The sequence below is a fragment of the Thermobia domestica genome, chromosome 8, assembly GCF_964235325.1.
Source record: "Thermobia domestica chromosome 8, izTheDome1.hap1.1, whole genome shotgun sequence".
Lineage (NCBI taxonomy): Eukaryota > Metazoa > Arthropoda > Insecta > Zygentoma > Lepismatidae > Thermobia > Thermobia domestica.
This window is the reverse complement of record NC_137461.1, coordinates 159,070,505-159,090,986: the sequence shown is the minus strand read 5'-3', so window position 1 is coordinate 159,090,986 and position 20,482 is coordinate 159,070,505. Positions and strand designations below refer to the sequence as shown.

The 20,482-nt window shown below is 38.2% G+C and overlaps 1 protein-coding gene across 2 annotated transcripts in view; it reads left to right on the top strand.

Annotated features, from left to right (window-relative positions):
• The window catches only part of LOC145693311 (clavesin-1-like), an 88,889-nt gene that overhangs the window by 20,391 nt on the left and 48,016 nt on the right, over positions 1 to 20,482 (top strand). For both annotated transcript variants that reach the window (XM_081769182.1, XM_081769181.1), the window contains exon 2: positions 9,464 to 9,555. In XM_081769182.1, coding sequence (XP_081625308.1) covers positions 9,464 to 9,555 — 92 coding nt within the window. The remainder of the gene's footprint in view (positions 1 to 9,463; positions 9,556 to 20,482) is intronic.

The following is a 20,482-nucleotide window of genomic DNA, read 5'->3' as shown; positions in this document are numbered from 1 at the left end:
TATTAGGTTTTTAATGAAATATTTATTTCTGAGTACGAACAAAATTGCTTGATTCATTTTAGAGAAAACCGTGGAGGAAAAACACCCCCAAGAGTAAACTACCCCTCGTATATTTTTTTTTTTTAGGACAAACCAGTTTTGCCATATTGTTCGGTTATTAACGAAATATGTATTTTTGAAATACGAATAAACTCTTTTGAGTCATTTTTGAGAAAATCTCCCAGACAACACTCCACCAAGAATAAACTACCCCTCGCATTTTTTTTAGGACAAACGAGTTATTTATGCCATATTGTTAAGTTATTAATGAAATATTTATTTATGAAATATGAACGAAAACACTTGAGTCCATTTTGAGAAATCACTGAGAAAAAACTCACCCTTAAGTATAAACTACCCCTTGTAGATTTTTCTCAGATAAATGCCTTATACCACAAAATAGGGTTGCTAATTAAATATTGATTTATAAAAAAAGAAAGAAAACAAGATCGTTAGAGTTAGTTATGAGAAAATATCTTTTCTCTATTTTCATCGTACAGGAAACTACCCTTGTTTTGGGAGTAGGAGGGAAATTAAAAAAAAACTATAGGAAATACTATGAAAATCTTAAACTAAAATTTGGTGCAGATAAGTTGAACGGTTGGCCTCTAGGCGAGTGCACAGAAAAGTGTAGCGAACGGACGGACGAACAGATGGACATGTATCAAAAAATAACTTTTTCGGTATTAGGGGCTATAATACGTGTAAATTCGTTGAAATCTCAAATTTGATTTTTTTTCGATCACCATACTTTCTTCTCTCATTTGTCACTTCAAAGTAAAAGGAACTCAGAACTACAGATAAGAGAGACCTACTTTTACACATAGACATTTATTGATTTAAAACTGTTTTAGTTTGTGTCATTTCACTTCCAATTGAAAGGTTTTACCATGACTAATGGCATACCAATGACGAGACGGAAGTTTTGAGGAAGTAAATGCATTCAGAAGTCTAGACTACATTACGCCTATCAGCCTGTTTTTACTTCTGCAATTGTTGACAGTTGTAATTTCGTCCAAACGCTACATGAAATAATTCTTGGTTGACGTCATTGTGTTACTATTTTAGTATTGTTCTTTTCAGACTTGGTTGAAGTTTTGTCTTAACGGTTATACATTTTTTTCTTTCTTATTTCATCGTTACACATAAGAATAAAATGTTGTGGTGAGTGGATAGATTCGAACCTACGAACATTTACTTTTCATTCTTCCAACACTTAACCAATGGACCAAGCTTTGTCTTCACGTTAACGCACGATTACAGGGTTTATTACGATTTAAACAAAATGGCTGGCTGTTAGAGTTTCCTGCCCAAATATTTCGATAAAAAATTTTCATTGCTTCGTAGATACGTAGAGCAATGTTTAGATACACATTTTAGAATAGTGCATTTTAGTGTATATAATAATTTCATGCCAGATAAAAGCTAGATAAGTTTCGATAAAATGTTTCATATGTAGTTCTCAATAATAGGCTTGCTGTTCGGGGTGAAGTTTCAAGGTTCAGCATTGACTAGCAGTTTTTGCTATTAATATCCCTTCTAACAATATTGGCAGTGGACAAAAGTTAGCCCGTGTTGAAGCTTTTTCTCCTAATTTAATTATTTTACTTTATTATTTAACGAATATATTGAAAATTGTCAGCAGGCACGTATACAGTAATTTATTTCGGAAGGGGCCCGACTTCAATATTAGGATAAATTATAATAAAATTTTTAAAAGATAATCCCAAAAATTAGGCTAAATTTACAGAAAAGTTGGGATTTCAGAGGGGGTCCGGACCCCTTGTACCCACCCCTAAATGCGTCCTTGTTTGTCAGTAACGTTTCCTCATTTTGAAACCCTCAAAAACTTCGGATATATAAAAGGAAAAGAGTAATTTTCGATAAAATATCAATTGAAGGAGACGCGACAGTTTTATTGCACATGGTGGTATCAAACGTTCACAAGGGCAAGAATTCCTTCCCTTTTATTCTTTTGCTATTGTGCTCTATCGAAAGGTTAGGTTTGTAAAATATTACTCTTACAAACAAGCGTGATTGGCAGATAGGAATACTGAACAGAACTCCACAGAAATGCATGCTGAACTTACGTTTATAGCTACCCTTTGGTGATTTCGCCTCAAGGTCAATCGACTGGTAATTCAGTTCAGTCTCTGTTCTTGAGCCATGTTCGTATTACTTCGAACAGTTTTGCTAATGAAAAGCATGCCTCGTAATATAACAGACTTCTTTCGCGTAAGAAATCGAAACTCAGTTGGTCAGAGCAACTAGTCTGTACGAATTAGGTTGTTGTTAGAGCCCAGTACGAGTAAGGGTTTTTATTACTATTGATTGTTTTTATCTTTTTTAGGTGAGGAAAAATCAAATTGTGACATCGCGATATCAAATGTATTTAGTTAGGTAACTTTGTCTCAGCTAAACTTTAAACATCAGTAACCGTCGAAATTATTTCACTAACCGATCAGTCACTGAACATTTCAAACACGTCAAACCAGTGGCATAATATGAAGGTTAACCTCTCCTCCGCAGTCCTTAGTTATGCGTCCGTACTTTCAGGTGCGTGCCAAGGGCCGGGCGACTGCCCGGGGCGCCAGAGAAAGAGGGGCGCCAAAACGAGCCTCCAAAAGTAAATTTTAGAACGTGTTTTCTACTGACTTTTTTGGTTTATATTCTTGTAAAGTAGTGGCAATTACATAACCATGGAAGAAGAGAGTTTCATAGTAATAAGGGGGCTGTATCGAAAAATGGAGAGATGGCATGTAGAATAAAGAGTGGCAGGGGTGTAAGTATTGTTTGTTTGTTTGCTTGAGTTTAGCGTTCCACGCTTATGCCTTAATGGCCAAAGGAGATGTGGATACTAATTATAGTGGAATCTGAACCACTTTTATCGTTCAACAGTAATCCACCGGGAATTGGATCCGGTACCACAGAAGGCAGGCGTGCTAGCCACAAGACCAAGCGGGGGGCGGGGAGTTCGTATTGTTTATAGCGGGCCATATTCTTTGTGAAGTTTTCCTAGGTAATGAATGTCTTTTTGAAAAATGGGTTTAAAATATTAAAAACACTATGATAAAATGTAAAATATAGGCTAGTACTAGGGGGAGGGCGCCAAAACGTCACTTTGCCCGGGTGAAAATTTGGCCTGGTCCGCCCCTGCGTACTTTCTGTATATTTTTGGCCTTGCAGCTTGTGCGGTCCCCACGCCACAGGGTTGCGGGGGCGCTATTTACCCGTATGCTTCGAACGTAATTCAATAACTGCTTAAGAAATTCTACCATCAGCATGGAAACGGGAATATATATTTTTCTAATAGTCCCATAGAAGTTTCATTCAGAACGCCAGATGCAATTAAGTAGGAGGAGGATCTGATGTTTCCTAAGTAAGTTCCTTTCAGAAAGTTTGCTATTTCTTTAACGGTGATGTAAATAAATACTCATCGTTATTAGCCCGACACCAAACTATCCTGGACAAATCCCTCTAGAAAACTTTATTCTGCCTAATTTTATAAGCGGCTCAACGGTGAAACACTTGTTAACGAAAGCAATGCCGTGTATACACTGCCTTGTTTCTGACAAAATATAAAGTGCTTTGTAATCTTCAGCCACTTTTCCTATTCTTTTTGTTACCCTTGGTTATGTAGGGTGGCCTCGAACAAATAAAGAAGAGGTAATATTACAGTCAAGGGGCGCAATAAATATATTAGGTATTTCTTTTGTTACCTAACCATAACGGCCTAGGGTCGTCTTCAGTAGAATAAAAAATGTTACGTGATATTCCATTCACGAAGGAGGAAAGGTTACTTTAAATATATTTCTTATTCATTTTGTCTACTCTGCTTGTCAGAAATTATATACTTTCTGTTGGGACGGTGCTGAAAAGAGAGGGGGGGAAATAAAACTTCGTGCCCCCTCATACATTTTAAATTTTGTTACATGGTTGCTCAAATTATTACTAAAGAAAGTACTTTAAACCAAGATATCTAAAGTTACATTATGTAAGGGTGGCATATTCAGGAATAATAATAATAATAATAATAATAATAATAATAAATGTCTTTGGAGAGCCGAAATTATGTGACACGAATCATTACATGTAGAGCTTTAAGATGAGTGGTCATAGGAGAGGAAAAAACAGGGTTTTTCTCTGATCAACGTAAAGATTATGTGCTGAAGTTAAGAAGCATAATCATTCTACAATAGGTTGCTTTTACGTAGAATATCAGTTACTTCAGTTCTCCTCCTTCGGGCTACTTACCTCATGTGGTAAATTCAAAACAATTTCAATTTAAGACAAATACATGTAAAACTCTTCTGTAATTAAATATATATACGGGAAATTAAACATTTAATAGTGAAATCTCTTATCAAAGTGTCCAAAAAAAGTAGATAGAAGACTATCAAGCGAAAAACATTGTGAAACTTTATAAAATTCTCCAAATTAGAATTAACATTTGCTGGAAAACATTCGTTATGCACCAGTAAGCATGTAGTGAGTAGTGAGCACAGGGGAAATTATTACGAAACTGTTTGCAAACAAAAATTAGAGACACTAATGCAAGTGCGAGAACGGCATTTTCTCTTTTTCTGGTATCGTCATGAGTTTTACACATATGTTACAATTTGATTTTTTCCCCACATAAAAAGTAAATAAAATAACCACAGTAATAAAAATTACAACGGCACTTCCATGGGGTTCGAACCCAATACCTTCGGCATACAGACTAGTTGCTTTAACTGAGCTATTTGTTTTCTTACGTGAACTGAACCTGTTCTACGGTAAAGACTATTTTTCATTACGGTTGCGCTACCAATTCGTCCTTTTTCATAGGTAATTTCCACTATTTGCTCTATCTATACGTTAATACTTAGCATATATTCATATATTTGGAGTTCGCTGATAATGCATGTAATAAGACACATTAGAAATGTTTCGTTAAAAGTTTCGTTTGTAGATCTAATCCACGTCTCTCTCAATGACATAGATGTCGCTGCTTCGTGTTGAACTGCAGAATTCCCTCGCGTTCTTGAAAATTTCCCACTTTAGCAGAGTTGGTAATTCTCGAGATTTCTGTCGATTTAATGTTTTTTGCTTCTAATTTATTTATTTTAAGCTAATATCTAACACAAATATTAAAAACGGGTTTGTTATTAACCTGTCCTGCTGGGGAAACCTTCCAAAATTTCGAACATATAAAGAAAATGGAGATATTTTCAAAAAACTTCAGAATAAAGAGACGCGTCATTTATTTTGCTCATATTTATTTTGCTCATGGTAGTACATGTGTTTGCCGATTATACATATACTAACATAAGAAATACCTGCCGAATTCGTTATCCATTTATATTCCTACAACAACATATTTATAGACATGCGACAATAATTTTGGACATGAGTGTACATTACGAATGGGATGTTCAGAGCCCAATTACCAAAGTTGTGAGAAAAGGGGGGGGGAGTTTTTGCAGTACCCTCAAGTACGTAGAAAAATTAACACTATTTTTCATAGGGGGACGCGGTGGCTCAGTGGTAGTGTTCACCTCCGGTGCTTGGTGTCCCTGGTTCGATCCCAGCTCGCGCCGTGTGGACTTTGTGGTGGACAAACACCGTGCTCGTGGGTTTTCTCGGGGTTCTCCCGTTTCTTCCCACTTTCTTCTTTCCACCAATTCATTCATTTCTTATAATCTGTGTCCTTTAGTCCACACGGCATAAATGTGGAACGTAAAACTCAGATTTTCTTCATTCAAATGCGCTAATTCAATGTAGCATACACTTTGATTGCTTTACTTAACGTACGAATGGAAGCTAATGTTACGAAGTAAAACAATGATTCGACATATTATTAATAGCGTGGAACAAGATTTAAGTCATCTTTACATTTGTTGGATCAGAACTATGTAAAAACTCTTCTCCTTTATCACTTTAAGTTCCACATTCTTATTAAATAGAGAGCAGATTGATAAGCACATATCATATTGTTTTTGGGAGCGTTGACCCATTTAAATGGGAATAGCGCGTGATATTGATGCTATAAAACTGTACTTTGTTCTTAACGGAGAGACTGAACTTGATAATGTATATCTCAACTTTCATCTAAACTAATAATAATAATAATAATAATAATAATAATAATAATAATAATAATAATAATAATAAGTGCTTATCGTATTACATTATGAAACTTTGGTGGACTTCTACCATAGAGGTCCAGTATTTTAAGAAGTGATATATTGATCAGTTCTGGCTTCAATAGGATACGGAAGATGAAACCTACTCTAAGCATGTTAAATATCCTCGCTATCTCTGTTTCCTTCTTCGTTAAAATGCAATATTAAAACTGGAAGCAACATATCTTTATAACTTCCAATTTCAATGGAGGGATTGAAGGTGAGATTAAACCCATTGTTGCGACAGTAAATTTATATACAAGAAAAGTTTTCTCGGTATCTATTATTGTTTCCTCTCTATGGGAATCAATACTGAAACCGAAAATCATAGTATGTTTCTACTATCTTTGACTTCAATAAAGGAAATAGAACAGAGATTGTATTTAATCTTGGAACACTAAATTCTTATAATAGGTACTGTGAAAATTTCTTTATCGTTCTTGTTCTATGAAGAGCAATATTTAAAGTAGTGGAAGTTATTAATTTCTACCATTGCCGGTTTCAGTATAGGTCTAATGACCGATATAATGTGTGTCCTTGAAATTCTGAATCCATATAGAAAATGTTTCTCTCAGTCTCTTATCGTTCTTCCTGTACAGAGATCAATAATGAAGCGGAAAATGATACATTTCTGCTACTTCTGATTAAAATAGAATAGGGATGGCCAACCTTGTTTAGGTTTGAGAACTAGTTTTCATTTTAGAAATCAATTGTGGTCTACTTACCTCAATATAGACCAGTAGTTTCAAATTATAATGAATCTTGGACTATGTATGTGTGTATTAGTAAGGTGAAGAGCTGCAGTCAGAAAATAATTTGTTACTGCTATTTTTTTTTTCATTCCTTACATCCACTCCTTTCCCTCCGCTGCTTCCCCAAAATAGTGCATATTCAAGATTCTCACAGGTTAATCATATTGACGTAAACAGCAAAACTGAAATATGAAATAGAAGATTTGTATCACTTTCTGATGGAAAAAATGAGGAGGTGGACCCTATTTTTGAAGTCCACGTAAAAAAAAGTTCCCAACCTCTTACTGTTTTTGCTCTGATAGCTGTCAGCAGATAGACGAACGGACATAGCCACTGTACTGTACGACTTCTCACACTTATGCATGAGTGTTTGGAAGCCTCCTCATTAAACTTACAATCAACACTGAAGCTTATATTTGTCCAGGACACAATTCCTTCAAAGCTAATAACCCTAATGATTTATATTCCTATTTTCAGTTATATCTAAAATTCTTCTTCTATTCTCAGTTCTTTATCATTATTTTTTATTCCACTTCGTTATCATTTTCCATTCTTCTTCACATCCATTCTTTTCTCTCTTTTGTGCAGGTTCATGTTTCTGCACGTACAGTGCAGTACAACAGATGAAATATTTAATGAATCTTTTTAGTAGATCTGTTCAAAGACCTACAGAATCTCCATATCCTTGTATTGCTTTTATTTCACGTTCGTACGTTGTCTTTACTAATAATACTACCTAGGCAATGAAAGCTTGTCATTTGTTCTGTTTTTTCCCCCTATTTCTACATATTTGATACAGAAGCCTTAGTTTCGAAGTTCAGTCCTTTTATTTATCTAACGTCTGCTTTCATCACTTCTTCGCACCTTTCCTTAAAGCTTCTACTATCTTATTAATTTTCTGTTAAGATTTCGCATCATATCACCTACAAACCTTATACATCTGTTCCTTCTTCATACTTTCTCCTACCGGAATATGACCGGGACGGTGCAACGACATTGCACAAGTTTTTCTAAGGATTAGATCGTTGATTATTTTTGTTTTCTATGGCTTATTAACGAGGAGCAGAAAGTGCTGAAATCGCGCAAATTTCCACCGGGACAATGCCAACAACAGGATTCAGGAAATTGAAATTTGCATCGAAATAAAATATATAAACACCATTCCTTTGTGACATATACTTACCATAAATGTTAAAATAGGGCCTAGACACATGTTTTAACAAAGTATAGCCCAACTGATTGACTGAATGGCATAAATATTAATGAAGCCTTACATCTTTAAACAGCAGATAGATCCTGCTGACTAGCATAAATACTAGTATACGCTTAATATTAGTCAGGCTGGTTACTGAAAATACTTATCTAGGCTTTGCATAACTTAACAAGGTATAGGCCTACATACTCAGAAAAATTATGTAGTAAATTAAATTACCTCCAATTTGAGCCTTTTTTCGTGGCGAAAGCCTCCTATTACTACACAAGGTTCACCTTTTTCTGTTTTCATCAATATAAACTCCATTCTGAAAGTTTCACTAACGTTTCTTCAGCTTATTGTCTCGTATTATATGTAAGACTCCCGTGCACACATACATGTATAATAACGATAACCGAAACTGCACTTTGTATTTTGAAGTTTGTGAATTTAAATGGGAAATGAAAAGCCTGGGTAGGTTATATCGTAAAATGTTTATCAAGTAGTGAGAAGGGCGCTTGTAATGGAATGGGAGTAATTGAGTAAAAGCCAGAAAGAGAAGGTAGTGAAAGTAAAATTTTCTGATGATATTTTGGTTTAATGTAAATGACTAAGGTCAGTAGTCCCGATGCCAAAAAAGCACAGTTGAAGGTTCATGCTCAGTTATTGGTCTGATTGGTTGGTGTAGAGTTTAATGTCCCTTTCCAGCACAGAAGCTATTGAAACATGAACATACATCTTAACACGAGATCTGAACCACATGGTCGTCCACTGGCAATTAAACGCAACGCGTACGCAACGAAGACTCATATGACATCTGCAGTAAACTGCTATTTAAAAATATCCAACTTCATTGTTTTGTAACCACAAGGACGACAAAATAGTTGATCTAATATTTGTAATTGTAATGGAACATTTTGAAGAAGTCTTGTAGTTAGGAGAACTTGTCTTGGCATTCTCGTAAAATTCGAGCTCCAAATATTTACAAAAAGACAAGCCTCTGAAGCAACAACAATGATATTTTAATATTTTACCAATATAAAAGTTTCAAGGACTCATCTGAACCTACACTGAAAATTCACATTAAAGTTGGTGATCGAAAAAAAGTCAGCTTTGTCATGCATCATACGTATGTGGGGTATTTGTTTAAAGCCGTATGTTATGTCTCGGGCCACAATAAAAAGAACACGAATAAAACTATAGCACAGATTTTTCTTACTTTTTATCAATGCTAAAAATAATAAATATGCATAAAATAAACAACTAATTGTAAATTTAAGGAGCAATCTTATTTCATTTCTCTTTCTCTTGTATAGCTGATGAAAGTCTGAATGTTCGAACGGATGACAAATTCCTAATCCGATTCTTAAGAGCAAGACGACACAATGTGGAAGCTGCATTCAAGCTCGTAAGTAGGTAAAACAAGTATTCATATACAAATTATATTAATCTTTGATATTTGTGATTCGTATTTGCTTCACAACTGATTGGTAAAGCTGACATATCGTTAACTATTCTAAGATCTGATTAAGAGAAGTCATCGTGTACACATGATAATAGACATCACTAATTGATAGTGTGTGTTATCACTAATGAAGAGTGACCTGAACTTTTCATTTTAATTGTCCCTTACATTCGGTTTTATTATTTTTGTACCGGAATTAAGTGCTCTTTTTCTCGAGGAAATGAAGTTCCGTGGCTTTTATATATAAAAAATACTTTTAAACATACTGTATCTTAACCAACCATCAAGAGGTATTCGACCAATGGTAGGAACTTCTTCACGATTCTCACTTGAATCTGAAGAAAAATGTGGACAAATACTTCGTCCTAAATCACTTTTCATTTATACAGAATATAATTTAATATTTAATGTAGTTCACTCACAAATAGAAAAATATTACCTAGATATATACCCTTCCCCATCTGCAATTCTACAAAGAAACATTCAAAAGCACAACCTACACTTCTGCTACAGCAGAAACAAACAAAATAGTTTGCTAAATAGTTTAATTATTGGTGTATACAGGGTGACAATGAACTATATGAAATAAAACTGTCATATCTGAACGGTTCATGTGATGACGTCCAAACTGCGTGACTAACCACAGGGCATGATGGGAATTTGTATGCGCATGCGACGAAGCGCACTTTAACAACGAAGCCCACTTTCATTTGGATGGGTTCGTCAGTAAGCAAAATTGGAGCATTTGGGGGACTGAAAATCCGCTTGTCGCAATGGAGACGTCTCTCCACCCTGAACGGGTGACTGTATTGCGTGCAATGTCCAGCCATGGAATAATCGGTGCGATATTCCTTGACGATACGGTGACTATTGCACGATACATGACGGTTTTGGAAAATGATTTCATACTCATTATCCAAACTGGCCCTGATTTCGAGAAGATGTGGTTCATGCAAGACTGAGTTCGACCCCATCTAACCATGAGTGTTTGACGTTCTGGAGGAGTATTTTGGGGACCGCATTCTGGCTCTGGGGTACCTAGAGGCCACTGGAAAGGGACTCGCTTAGCCGCCATATTCCCCAGATCTGAACCCATGTGACTCATTTCTGTGGGGCTATGTTAAGGACAAGGTTTACAGCAATAACCGCAAAACCATTGCTGATCTGAAAACTGCCATTCAGGAGGTCATCGACAGCATTGATGTTCCAACACTTCAGTGGGTCATGCAGAATTTTGCTGTTCGTCTGCCCCATCATCGCCAGAGATGACACATATCGAACACGTCATAACCTAAGTCCGAATATCTATAGTGTCGTTTACATGTGTAATAAGTTCATATACTACGTAGTTTGTCACTAATTTCCGCTTTATTTCATATAGTTCATTAATTGTCATCCTGTACAATATATGTTTGTAACATTGTCCATGGAAATAACGGTGTCTTATCGATTTCTTTAATTATAATTTTATTTATAATTACTAATCTTATACGAAACACTAGCAATTAAATCATTTAAAATTCCGTGATAATCTTAAGGTGTATTTAAGAAATTAATTTTCTCATCATCGCAATAATAAGCGTTTCAATCTGGACATCACGATAATTGTAATAACAAACCGTCACACTAATAGATGACACTATTTACGCTATCAACATAATATTGAGTATAACTAAACACTTGAATGATTACATAAATATGGTATGAAGTTTGGGGTTGTTGGTAGACAAACCATTAAAATTTTAAATATAAATTAGTTATAATTAAGCGCGATTTTAACTTACAGTGCACAATGACCAATGGCTTGGCAGAGGTGCATTTCGCCAGCCCCCCCACCTTGGAGTTTCGAAACAAAACCTATGCCAATCGTTTGTGCTACGTTTGTGCCGGAATGTACCGCAAAAATTTTCGTTTGTACCACTTCCGGTACGAAGTTATAATAGTTTTAAAGTGGGGGGGCTGGGGAAACGGCAGCCCCCCACCTTGGAATTTCGAAACGAAACCTATGGCAATCGTTTGTGCTACGTTTGTGCCGGAATGTACCGCAAAAATTTTCGTTTGTACCACTTCCGGTACGAAGTTATAATAGTTTTAAAGTGGGGGCTGGGGAAACGGCAGCCCCCCACCTTGGAATTTCGAAACGAAACCTATGGCAATCGTTTGTGCTACGTTTGTGCCGGAATGTACCGCAAAAATTTTCGTTTGTACCACTTCCGGTACGAAGTTATAAGGGTTTTAAAGTGGGGGGCTGGGGAAACGGCAGCCCCCCCACCAAGGAATTTCAAAACAAAACCTATGCCAATCGTTTGTGCTACGTTTGTGCCGGAATGTACCGCAAAAATTTTCGTTTGTAACACTTCCGGTACGAAGTTATAAGGGTTTTAAAGTGGGGGGGCAGGAGAAACGGCAGCCTCCAAACTTGGAATTTCGAAACAAAACCTATAGCAATCGTTTGTGCTACGTTTGTGCCGGAATGTACCGCAAAAATTTTCGTTTGTACCACTTCCGGTACGAAGTTATAAGGGTTTCAAAGTGGGGGGGCTGGAGAAACGGAAGCCTCAAAACTTGGAATTTCGAAACAAAAGGTATGCCAATCGTTTGTGCTACGTTTGTGCCGGAATGTACCGCAAAAATTTTCGTTTGTACTACTTCCGGTACGAAGTTAAAAGGGTTTTAAAGTGGGGGGGCTGGAGAAACGGAAGCCTCAAAACTTGGAATTTCGAAACAAATCCTATGGCAATCGTTTGTGCTACGTTTGTGCCGGAATGTACGGTAAACATTTTCGTTTGTACCACTTCCGCTACGAAGTTATAAGGGATTTGAAGTGGAGAGGCTGCAGAAACGGAAGCCTGCAACCTTGGAATTTCGAAACAAAAACTATGCTAATCGTTTGTGCTACGTTTGTGCCGGAATGTACCGCAAAAATTTTCGGTTGTACCACTTCCGGTACGAAATTGTAAGGGTTTTGAAGTGGCGGGCTGGGGAAACGGCAGCCCCCCCACCTAGGAATTTCTAAGCAAAATTTATGTCAATCGTTTGTGCTAGGTTTGTGCCTGAATGTACCACAAAAATTTTCGTTTGTACCACTTCCGTTACGAAGTTATAAGGGTTTTAAAGTGGGGGGGCTGGAGAAACGGAAGCCTCTCACCTTGGAATTTCGAAACAAAAACTATGGCATTCGTTTGTGCTACGTTTGTGCCGGAATGTACCGCAAAAATTTTCGTTTGTACCACTTCCGGTACGAAGTTATAAGGGTTTTAAAGTGGGAGGCTGGAGAAGCGGCAGCCTCCAAACTTGGAATTTCGAAACAAAACCTATTGCAATCGTTTGTGCTACGTTTGTGCCGGAATGTACCGCAAAAATTTTCGTTTGTACCACTTCCGGTACGAAGTTATAAGGGTTTCAAAGTGGGGGGGCTAGAGAAACGGAAGCCTCAAAACTTGGAATTTCGAAACAAAAGGTATGCCAATCGTTTGTGCTACGTTTGTGCCGGAATGTACCGCAAAAATTTTCGTTTGTACCACTTCCGGTACGAAGTTATAATAGTTTTAAAGTGGGGGGCAAACTGCAGAAACATCAAATTCAATACAAATAGAGATAGAAACATTGAGTTAACGGGAATCGTTAGTGCACTTATAAGCACTAAGCACTAACGTTAGTGCTATCATATTTTGGGATTTATTCAAGATTTTTGGTGGGGGGGCCAACTTCAGAAATATGAAATTGTATACAAATAAAGGTAGAAACATAGTGTTAACAGCAATCATCAGTGCATCATTAGTGCACTTAAACGCACTAAGCACTAACGTTAGCGCTACTATATTTTGAGATTTATTCAAAAAAATTGATGGGGTGGTCAACTTCAGAAATATCAAATTCTATACAAATAGGGATAGAAACATGGGGTTAATGGCAAACGTTAGTGCATCGTTAGTGCACTTAAATGCACTAAGCATTAAGGTTAGTATTACCATATTTTGGGATTTATTCAAGATTTCTGGTGGGACCAACTTAAGAAATATCAAATTTCATACAAACATTTAGTGCTTTCTAGAAGCACTAACGATACACTAATGAATGGCATTAATTTTTTGTTAGTGCTTGAAGTTGACGCAAGTTCACCGTGCCCTCCAAAGATATTGTACCTGTAGCACCTACACTAATGAAGTACTAACGTTAGGGGTTGGTGCACTAAGAACCACTAACAATTGCACTAGAAGATATCATTAGTGCTTTTGAATATGGCGGAAATTTGATGCAATTAAAAATTCCCAATAAATGTCTTATAGGAGTTTAGTGACATGTAATTGTCCATAACTACACTAATACTGAAGGACAAACGAAACTGTTAGTGTTTTCTAGAAGCACTAACGATGCACTAACGATTGCACTAGAATAGATCATTAGTACTCTTGAATTTGACGCAATGAAAAATTTCCCAGAAATTTATTATGTGTTTCGTTACATGTAATTGGCCATAAGTAAACTAATATTGAAGTTCTAACTAAATTGTTAGTGTTTTCCAGAAGCACTACCAATGCACTAACGAATGGCACTAAGTTTTAGTTAGTGCTTAAAGTGGGGGCGCTAAGTTCACTCTGGCCTCAAAAGGTATTTTAATTGTAGCACATTTACTAATGAAGCACTAACCTTAGGTGTAGATGCGCTAAGAAGCACTAACAATGCACTAACGATCGCTCTAGAAGAGATTATTAGTGATTTTGAATTTGGCGGAAATTTGATTCAATGAAAAATTTGCCTAAATTTCTTGTGAGTCTCGTGATATGTAATTGGCCATAACTACACTAATAGTGAAGCACTAACGAAATTGTTAGTGCTTCTATAAAGCACTAACGAATTGGACTATTTTTTCCGTTAGTGCTTAAAGTGTCGGTGCGAAATTCAAGCTGACTTCTCCATAGTTTTTTTTACTTGTAACACCTACACTAATGAAGCATTAACGTTAGGTGTTTGTGCTCTAAGAAGCAATTACGATGCACTAACAATTGCACTAACAGAGGTAATTAGTGCTTTTGAATGAGATGGGAATTTGATACAATGAATAATTCCCCATGTGTTTCTTATGGGAGTTTTGAGACTTATAATTGGCCATTTCTACACTAATGGTGAAACACTATCGAAACTACTTGTATCTTCTAGAAGTACTAACAATGCACTAACGTATAAAACTAATTTTTTCGTTAGTGCTTGTAGTGGGGGCTAAGTTCACGATAAATTCGAGTTTTCTTTCCTTGTAATATTAGTGCTTCCTAGTGCACCAACACCTAAGTTTCGTGCTTCATTAGTGTAGGTGCTACAAGTAAGAAACCTTTGCGGGCCAGCGTGAACTTGGTTCCCACTTCAAGCAGTAACGAAGAATAAGTCCATTCGTTAATGTATCGTTAGCGCTTCTGCAAAACACTCATAGTTCCGTTAATGCTTAACTATTGATGTAGATATGGCCAATTATATGCCACAAAAATCCCATAAGAGATTCATGTGGAATTTTTCATTGCGTCAAATTTCCGCCAAAATCAAAAGCACTAATGACCTCTTCTACTGAAATCGTTAGTGTTTCTTAGTGCATTAACACCTAACGTTAGTTCTTCATTAATGTAGGTCCTACAAGTAAAAGAACCTTTGGAAGCTTTCATGAACTTGGCGCCCCACTTCAACCAATAACGAAAAAATTAGAGGTTTTTGTTAGTGCTTCACTATTAGTGTAGTTATGGCCAGTTACATCTCAGGAAACTCACATAAGAAATTTAAGGGGAGTTTTTCACTGTGTCAAATTTCTGCCAAATTAAAAAGCACTAATGATCATTTCCAGTACAATCCTTAGTGCATCGTTAGTTCTTCTTCGTGCACCAACCCCTAACGTTAGTGCTTAATTAGCGTAGGTGCTACAAGTAAAATATCTTTGGTGGTCAGCGTGAATTTGCGCCCTCTTCAAGCACTAACAAAGTAATTAGTGCATTCGTTACTGATTCCTGAAAATACTGACACTGTATGGAATTTGACATTTCTGAAGTTGCCCCCCACCAAAAATTTTGAATAAATTTCAAAATGTGGTAACACTAACGTTAGTGCTTAGTGCATTTAAGTGCACTAATCACGCTCTAACGATTGCCGTTAACTCCATGCTTCTACCTCTATTTGTATAAAATTTGATATTTTTGAAGTTGGCCCCCCACCAAAGATCTTGAATAAATCCCAAAATATGGCAGCACTAATGTTAGTGCTTATTGCGTTTAAGTGCACTAATAATGCACTAACGATTACCGTCAACCCCATGTTTCTACCTCTATTTGTATAGAATTTGATATTTCTGAAGTTGGCCCCCCCACCGAAAATCTTGAATAATCCCAAAATATGGTAGCACTTACGGTAGTGCTTAGTGTGTTTAAGTGCACTAACGATGCACTAACGATGCGCTAAGTTTAGTGAAAATCTGTCTGCATAAAGATGGGGGGGGGCTAACTTCATATGAAGTAGGTCCCAAACCAAAATCTTCAATATCTCGTAAACGCTGATAGCACTAACGTTAGTTCTAAATGCACTAACGTGCACTAACGATGCATTAACGATAAGCAACGTTTGGTGTGATTTGGGAGAGGTGGGGGGCCAACTTCAGGCACGTAATTTTTTTTTTGCGGTACATTCCGGTAAAAACGTACCACAAACGATTGACATAGTCTTATCTCGAAATTCCAAGATGGGGGGTTCTGGAAACGGCAGCCCCCTAGTTAAAACTGTCATACTTTTGTACTGGAAGTGATACATACAAAAATGTTTGCGATATATCCCGACACAAATGTTGTTAAACGATTTGCATAGGTCTCGTTTCGAAATTCCGAGGGGGCATCAAAACGGCAGCCCCGTAGCTTGAAACTCTCGTATCTTTATACCGGAAGTGGTACAGAAAAGAGTTTAGCGAAACGTTCCTGTTCAAAAGTAGTGCAAAGAGTGGGCATAAGTTTCATTTCGAAATTACTGGGTGCGGGGCTGCCGTTACCACAGCCCCTCTTGAAAACTAATATAACTTCGTACCGGAAGTGGAACAAACGAAACTTTTTGCGGTACATTCCGGCACAAACGTAGCACACACGATTGGCATAGGTTTTGTTTCGAAATTCCAAGGTTGGAGGCTGCCGTTTCTCCAGCCCCCCCCCCCACATTAAAACCCTTATATAACTACGTACCGGAAGTGGTACAAACGAAAATGTTTGTGGTACATTCTGGCACAAACGTAGCACACACGATTGGCATAGGTTTTGTTTCGAAATTCCAAGGTTGGAGGCTGCCGTTTCTCCAGCCCCCCCACTTTGAAACCCTTATAACTTCGTACCGGAAGTGGTACAACCGAAAATTTTTGCGGTACATTCCGGCACAAACGTAGCACAAACGATTGGCATAGTTTTTGTTTCGAAATTCCAAGTTTGGAGGCTGCCGTTTCCCCAGCTCCCCCATTTTAAAACCTTATAACTTCATACGGGAAGTGGCACAAACGAAAATTTTTGCGGTACATTCCGGCACAAACGTAGCACAAACAATTAGCATAGTTTTTGTTTCGAAATTCCAAGGTTGCAGGCTTCTGTTTCTGCAGCCCCTCCACTTCAAAACCCTTATAACTTCGTACCGGAAGTGGTACAAACAAAAATTTTTCCGGTACATTCCAACACAAACGTAGCACAAACGATTGCCATAGGTTTTGTTTCGAAATTCCAAGTTTGGAGGCTGCCGCTTCTCCAGCCCCCCACTTTAAAACCCTTATAACTTCGTACCGGAAGTGGCACAAATGAAAATTTTTGCGGTACATTCCGGCACAAACGTAGCACAAACGATTGCCATAGGTTTTTTTTTCGAAATTCCAAGTTTTGAAGCTTCCGTTTCTCCAGCCCCCCCACTTTGAAACCCTTATAACTTCGTACCGGAAGTGGTACAAACGAAATATTTTGCGGTACATTCCGGCACAAACGTAGCACAAACGATTGCCATAGGTTTTGTTTCGAAATTCCAAGTTTGAAGGCTGCCGTTTCCCCAGCCCCCCACTTTAAGACCCTTATAACTTCGTACCGGAAGTGGTACAACCGAAAATTTTTGCGGTACATTCCGGCACAAACGTAGCACAAACAATTAGCATAGTTTTTGTTTCGAAATTCAAAGGTTGCAGGCTTCTGTTTCTGCAGCCCCTCCACTTCAAAACCCTTATAACTTCGTACCGGAAGTGGTACAAACAAAAATTTTTGCGGTACATTCCGGCACAAACGTAGCACAAACGATTGCCATAGGTTTTCTTTCGAAATTCCAAGTTTGGAGGCTGCCGCTTCTCCAGCCCCCCCACTTTAAAACCCTTATAACTTCGTACCAGAAGTGGTACAAATGAAAATTTTTGCGATACATTCCGGCACAAACGTAGCACAAACGATTGCCATAGGTTTTGTTTCGAAATTCCAAGTTTGAAGGCTGCCGTTTCCCCAGCCCCCCACTTTAAGACCCTTATAACTTCGTACCGGAAGTGGTACAAACGAAAATTTTTGCGGTACATTCCGGCACAAACGTAGCACAAACGATTGGCATAGGTTTCGTTTCGAAATTCCAAGGTGGGGGGCTGCCGTTTCTCCAGCCCCCACTTTAAAACTATTATAACTTCGTACCGGAAGTGGTACAAACGAAAATTTTTGCGGCACATTCCGGCACAAACGTAGCACACACTATTGGCATAGGTTTTGTTTCAAAATTCCAAGGTTGGAGGCTGCCGTTTCTCCAGCCCCCCCACTTTGAAACCCATATAACTTCGTAACGGAAGTGGTACAAACGAAAATTTTTGTCCGGCACAAACGTAGCACAAACGATTGGCAGTTTTTGTTTCGAAATTCCAAGTTTGGAGGCTGCCGTTTTTCAAGCCCCCCCACTTTAAAACCTTATAACATCATACCGGAAGTGGTACAAACGAAAATTTTTGCGGTACATTCAGGCACAAACCTAGCACAAACGACTGACATAAATTTTGCTTTGAAATTCCAAGGTGGGGGGGCTGCCGTTTCCCCAGCCCGCCACTTCAAAACCCTTACAATTTCGTACCGGAAGTGGTACAACCGAAAATTTTTGCGGTACATTCCGGCACAAACGTAGCACAAACGATTAGCATAGTTTTTGTTTCGAAATTCTAAGGTTGCAGGCTTCCGTTTCTCCAGCCCCCCCACTTTAAAACCATTATAACTTCGTACCGGAAGTGGTACAAACGAAAATGTTTACCGTACATTCCGGCACAAACGTAGCACAAACGATTGCCATAGGTTTTGTTTCGGAATTCCAAGTTTGAAGGCTGCCGTTTCCCCAGCCCCCCACTTTAAGACCCTTATAACTTCGTACCGGAAGTGGTACAAACGAAAATTTTTGCGGTACATTCCGGCACAAACGTAGCACAAACGATTGGCATAGGTTTCGTTTCGAAATTCCAAGGTGGGGGGCTGCCGTTTCTCCAGCCCCCACTTTAAAACTATTATAACTTCGTACCGGAAGTGGTACAAACGAAAATTTTTGCGGCACATTCCGGCACAAACGTAGCACACACTATTGGCATAGGTTTTGTTTCAAAATTCCAAGGTTGGAGGCTGCCGTTTCTCCAGCCCCCCCACTTTGAAACCCATATAACTTCGTAACGGAAGTGGTACAAACGAAAATTTTTGTCCGGCACAAACGTAGCACAAACGATTGGCAGTTTTTGTTTCGAAATTCCAAGTTTGGAGGCTGCCGTTTTTCCAGCCCCCCCACTTTAAAACCTTATAACTTCATACCGGAAGTGGTACAAACGAAAATTTTTGCGGTACATTCAGGCACAAACCTAGCACAAACGACTGACATAAATTTTGCTTTGAAATTCCAAGGTGGGGGGGCTGCCGTTTCCCCAGCCCGCCACTTCAAAACCCTTACAATTTCGTACCGGAAGTGGTACAACCGAAAATTTTTGCGGTACATTCCGGCACAAACGTAGCACAAACGATTAGCATAGTTTTTGTTTCGAAATTCTAAGGTTGCAGGCTTCCGTTTCTCCAGCCCCCCCACTTTAAAACCATTATAACTTCGTACCGGAAGTGGTACAAACGAAAATGTTTACCGTACATTCCGGCACAAACGTAGCACAAACGATTGCCATAGGTTTTGTTTCGGAATTCCAAGTTTGGAGGCTGCTGTTTCTCCAGCACCCCACTTTAAAACCCTTTTAACTTCGTACCGGAAGTGGTACAAACGAAAATTTTTGCGGTACATTCCGGCACAAACGTAGCACAAACGATTGGCATACTTTTTGTTTCGAAATTCCAAGGTGGGAGGCTTCCGTTTCTGCAGCCCCCCCACTTTGAAACCCTTATAACTTCGTACCGGAAGTGGTACAAACGAAAATTTTTGCGGTACATTCCGGCACAAACGTAGCACAAACGATTGCTATAGGTTTTGTTTCGAAATTCCAAGTTCGGAGGCTGCCGTTTCTCCAGCCCCCCCAATTTAAAACCCTTATAACGTCGTACCGGAAGTGGTACAAACGAAAATTTTTGCGGTACATTCCGGCACAAACGTAGCACAAACGATTGGCATAGGTTTTGTTTTGAAATTCCTAGGTGGGGGGCTGCCGTTTCCCCAGCCCCCCACTTTAAAACCCTTATAACTTTGTACCGGAAGTGGTACAAACGAAAATTTTTGCGGTACATTCCGGCACAAACGTAGCACAAACGATTGCTATAGGTTTTGTTTCGAAATTCCAAGTTCGGAGGCTGCCGTTTCTCTAGCCCCCCAATTTAAAACCCTTATAACGTCGTACCGGAAGTGGTACAAACGAAAATTTTTGCGGTACATTCCGGCACAAACGTAG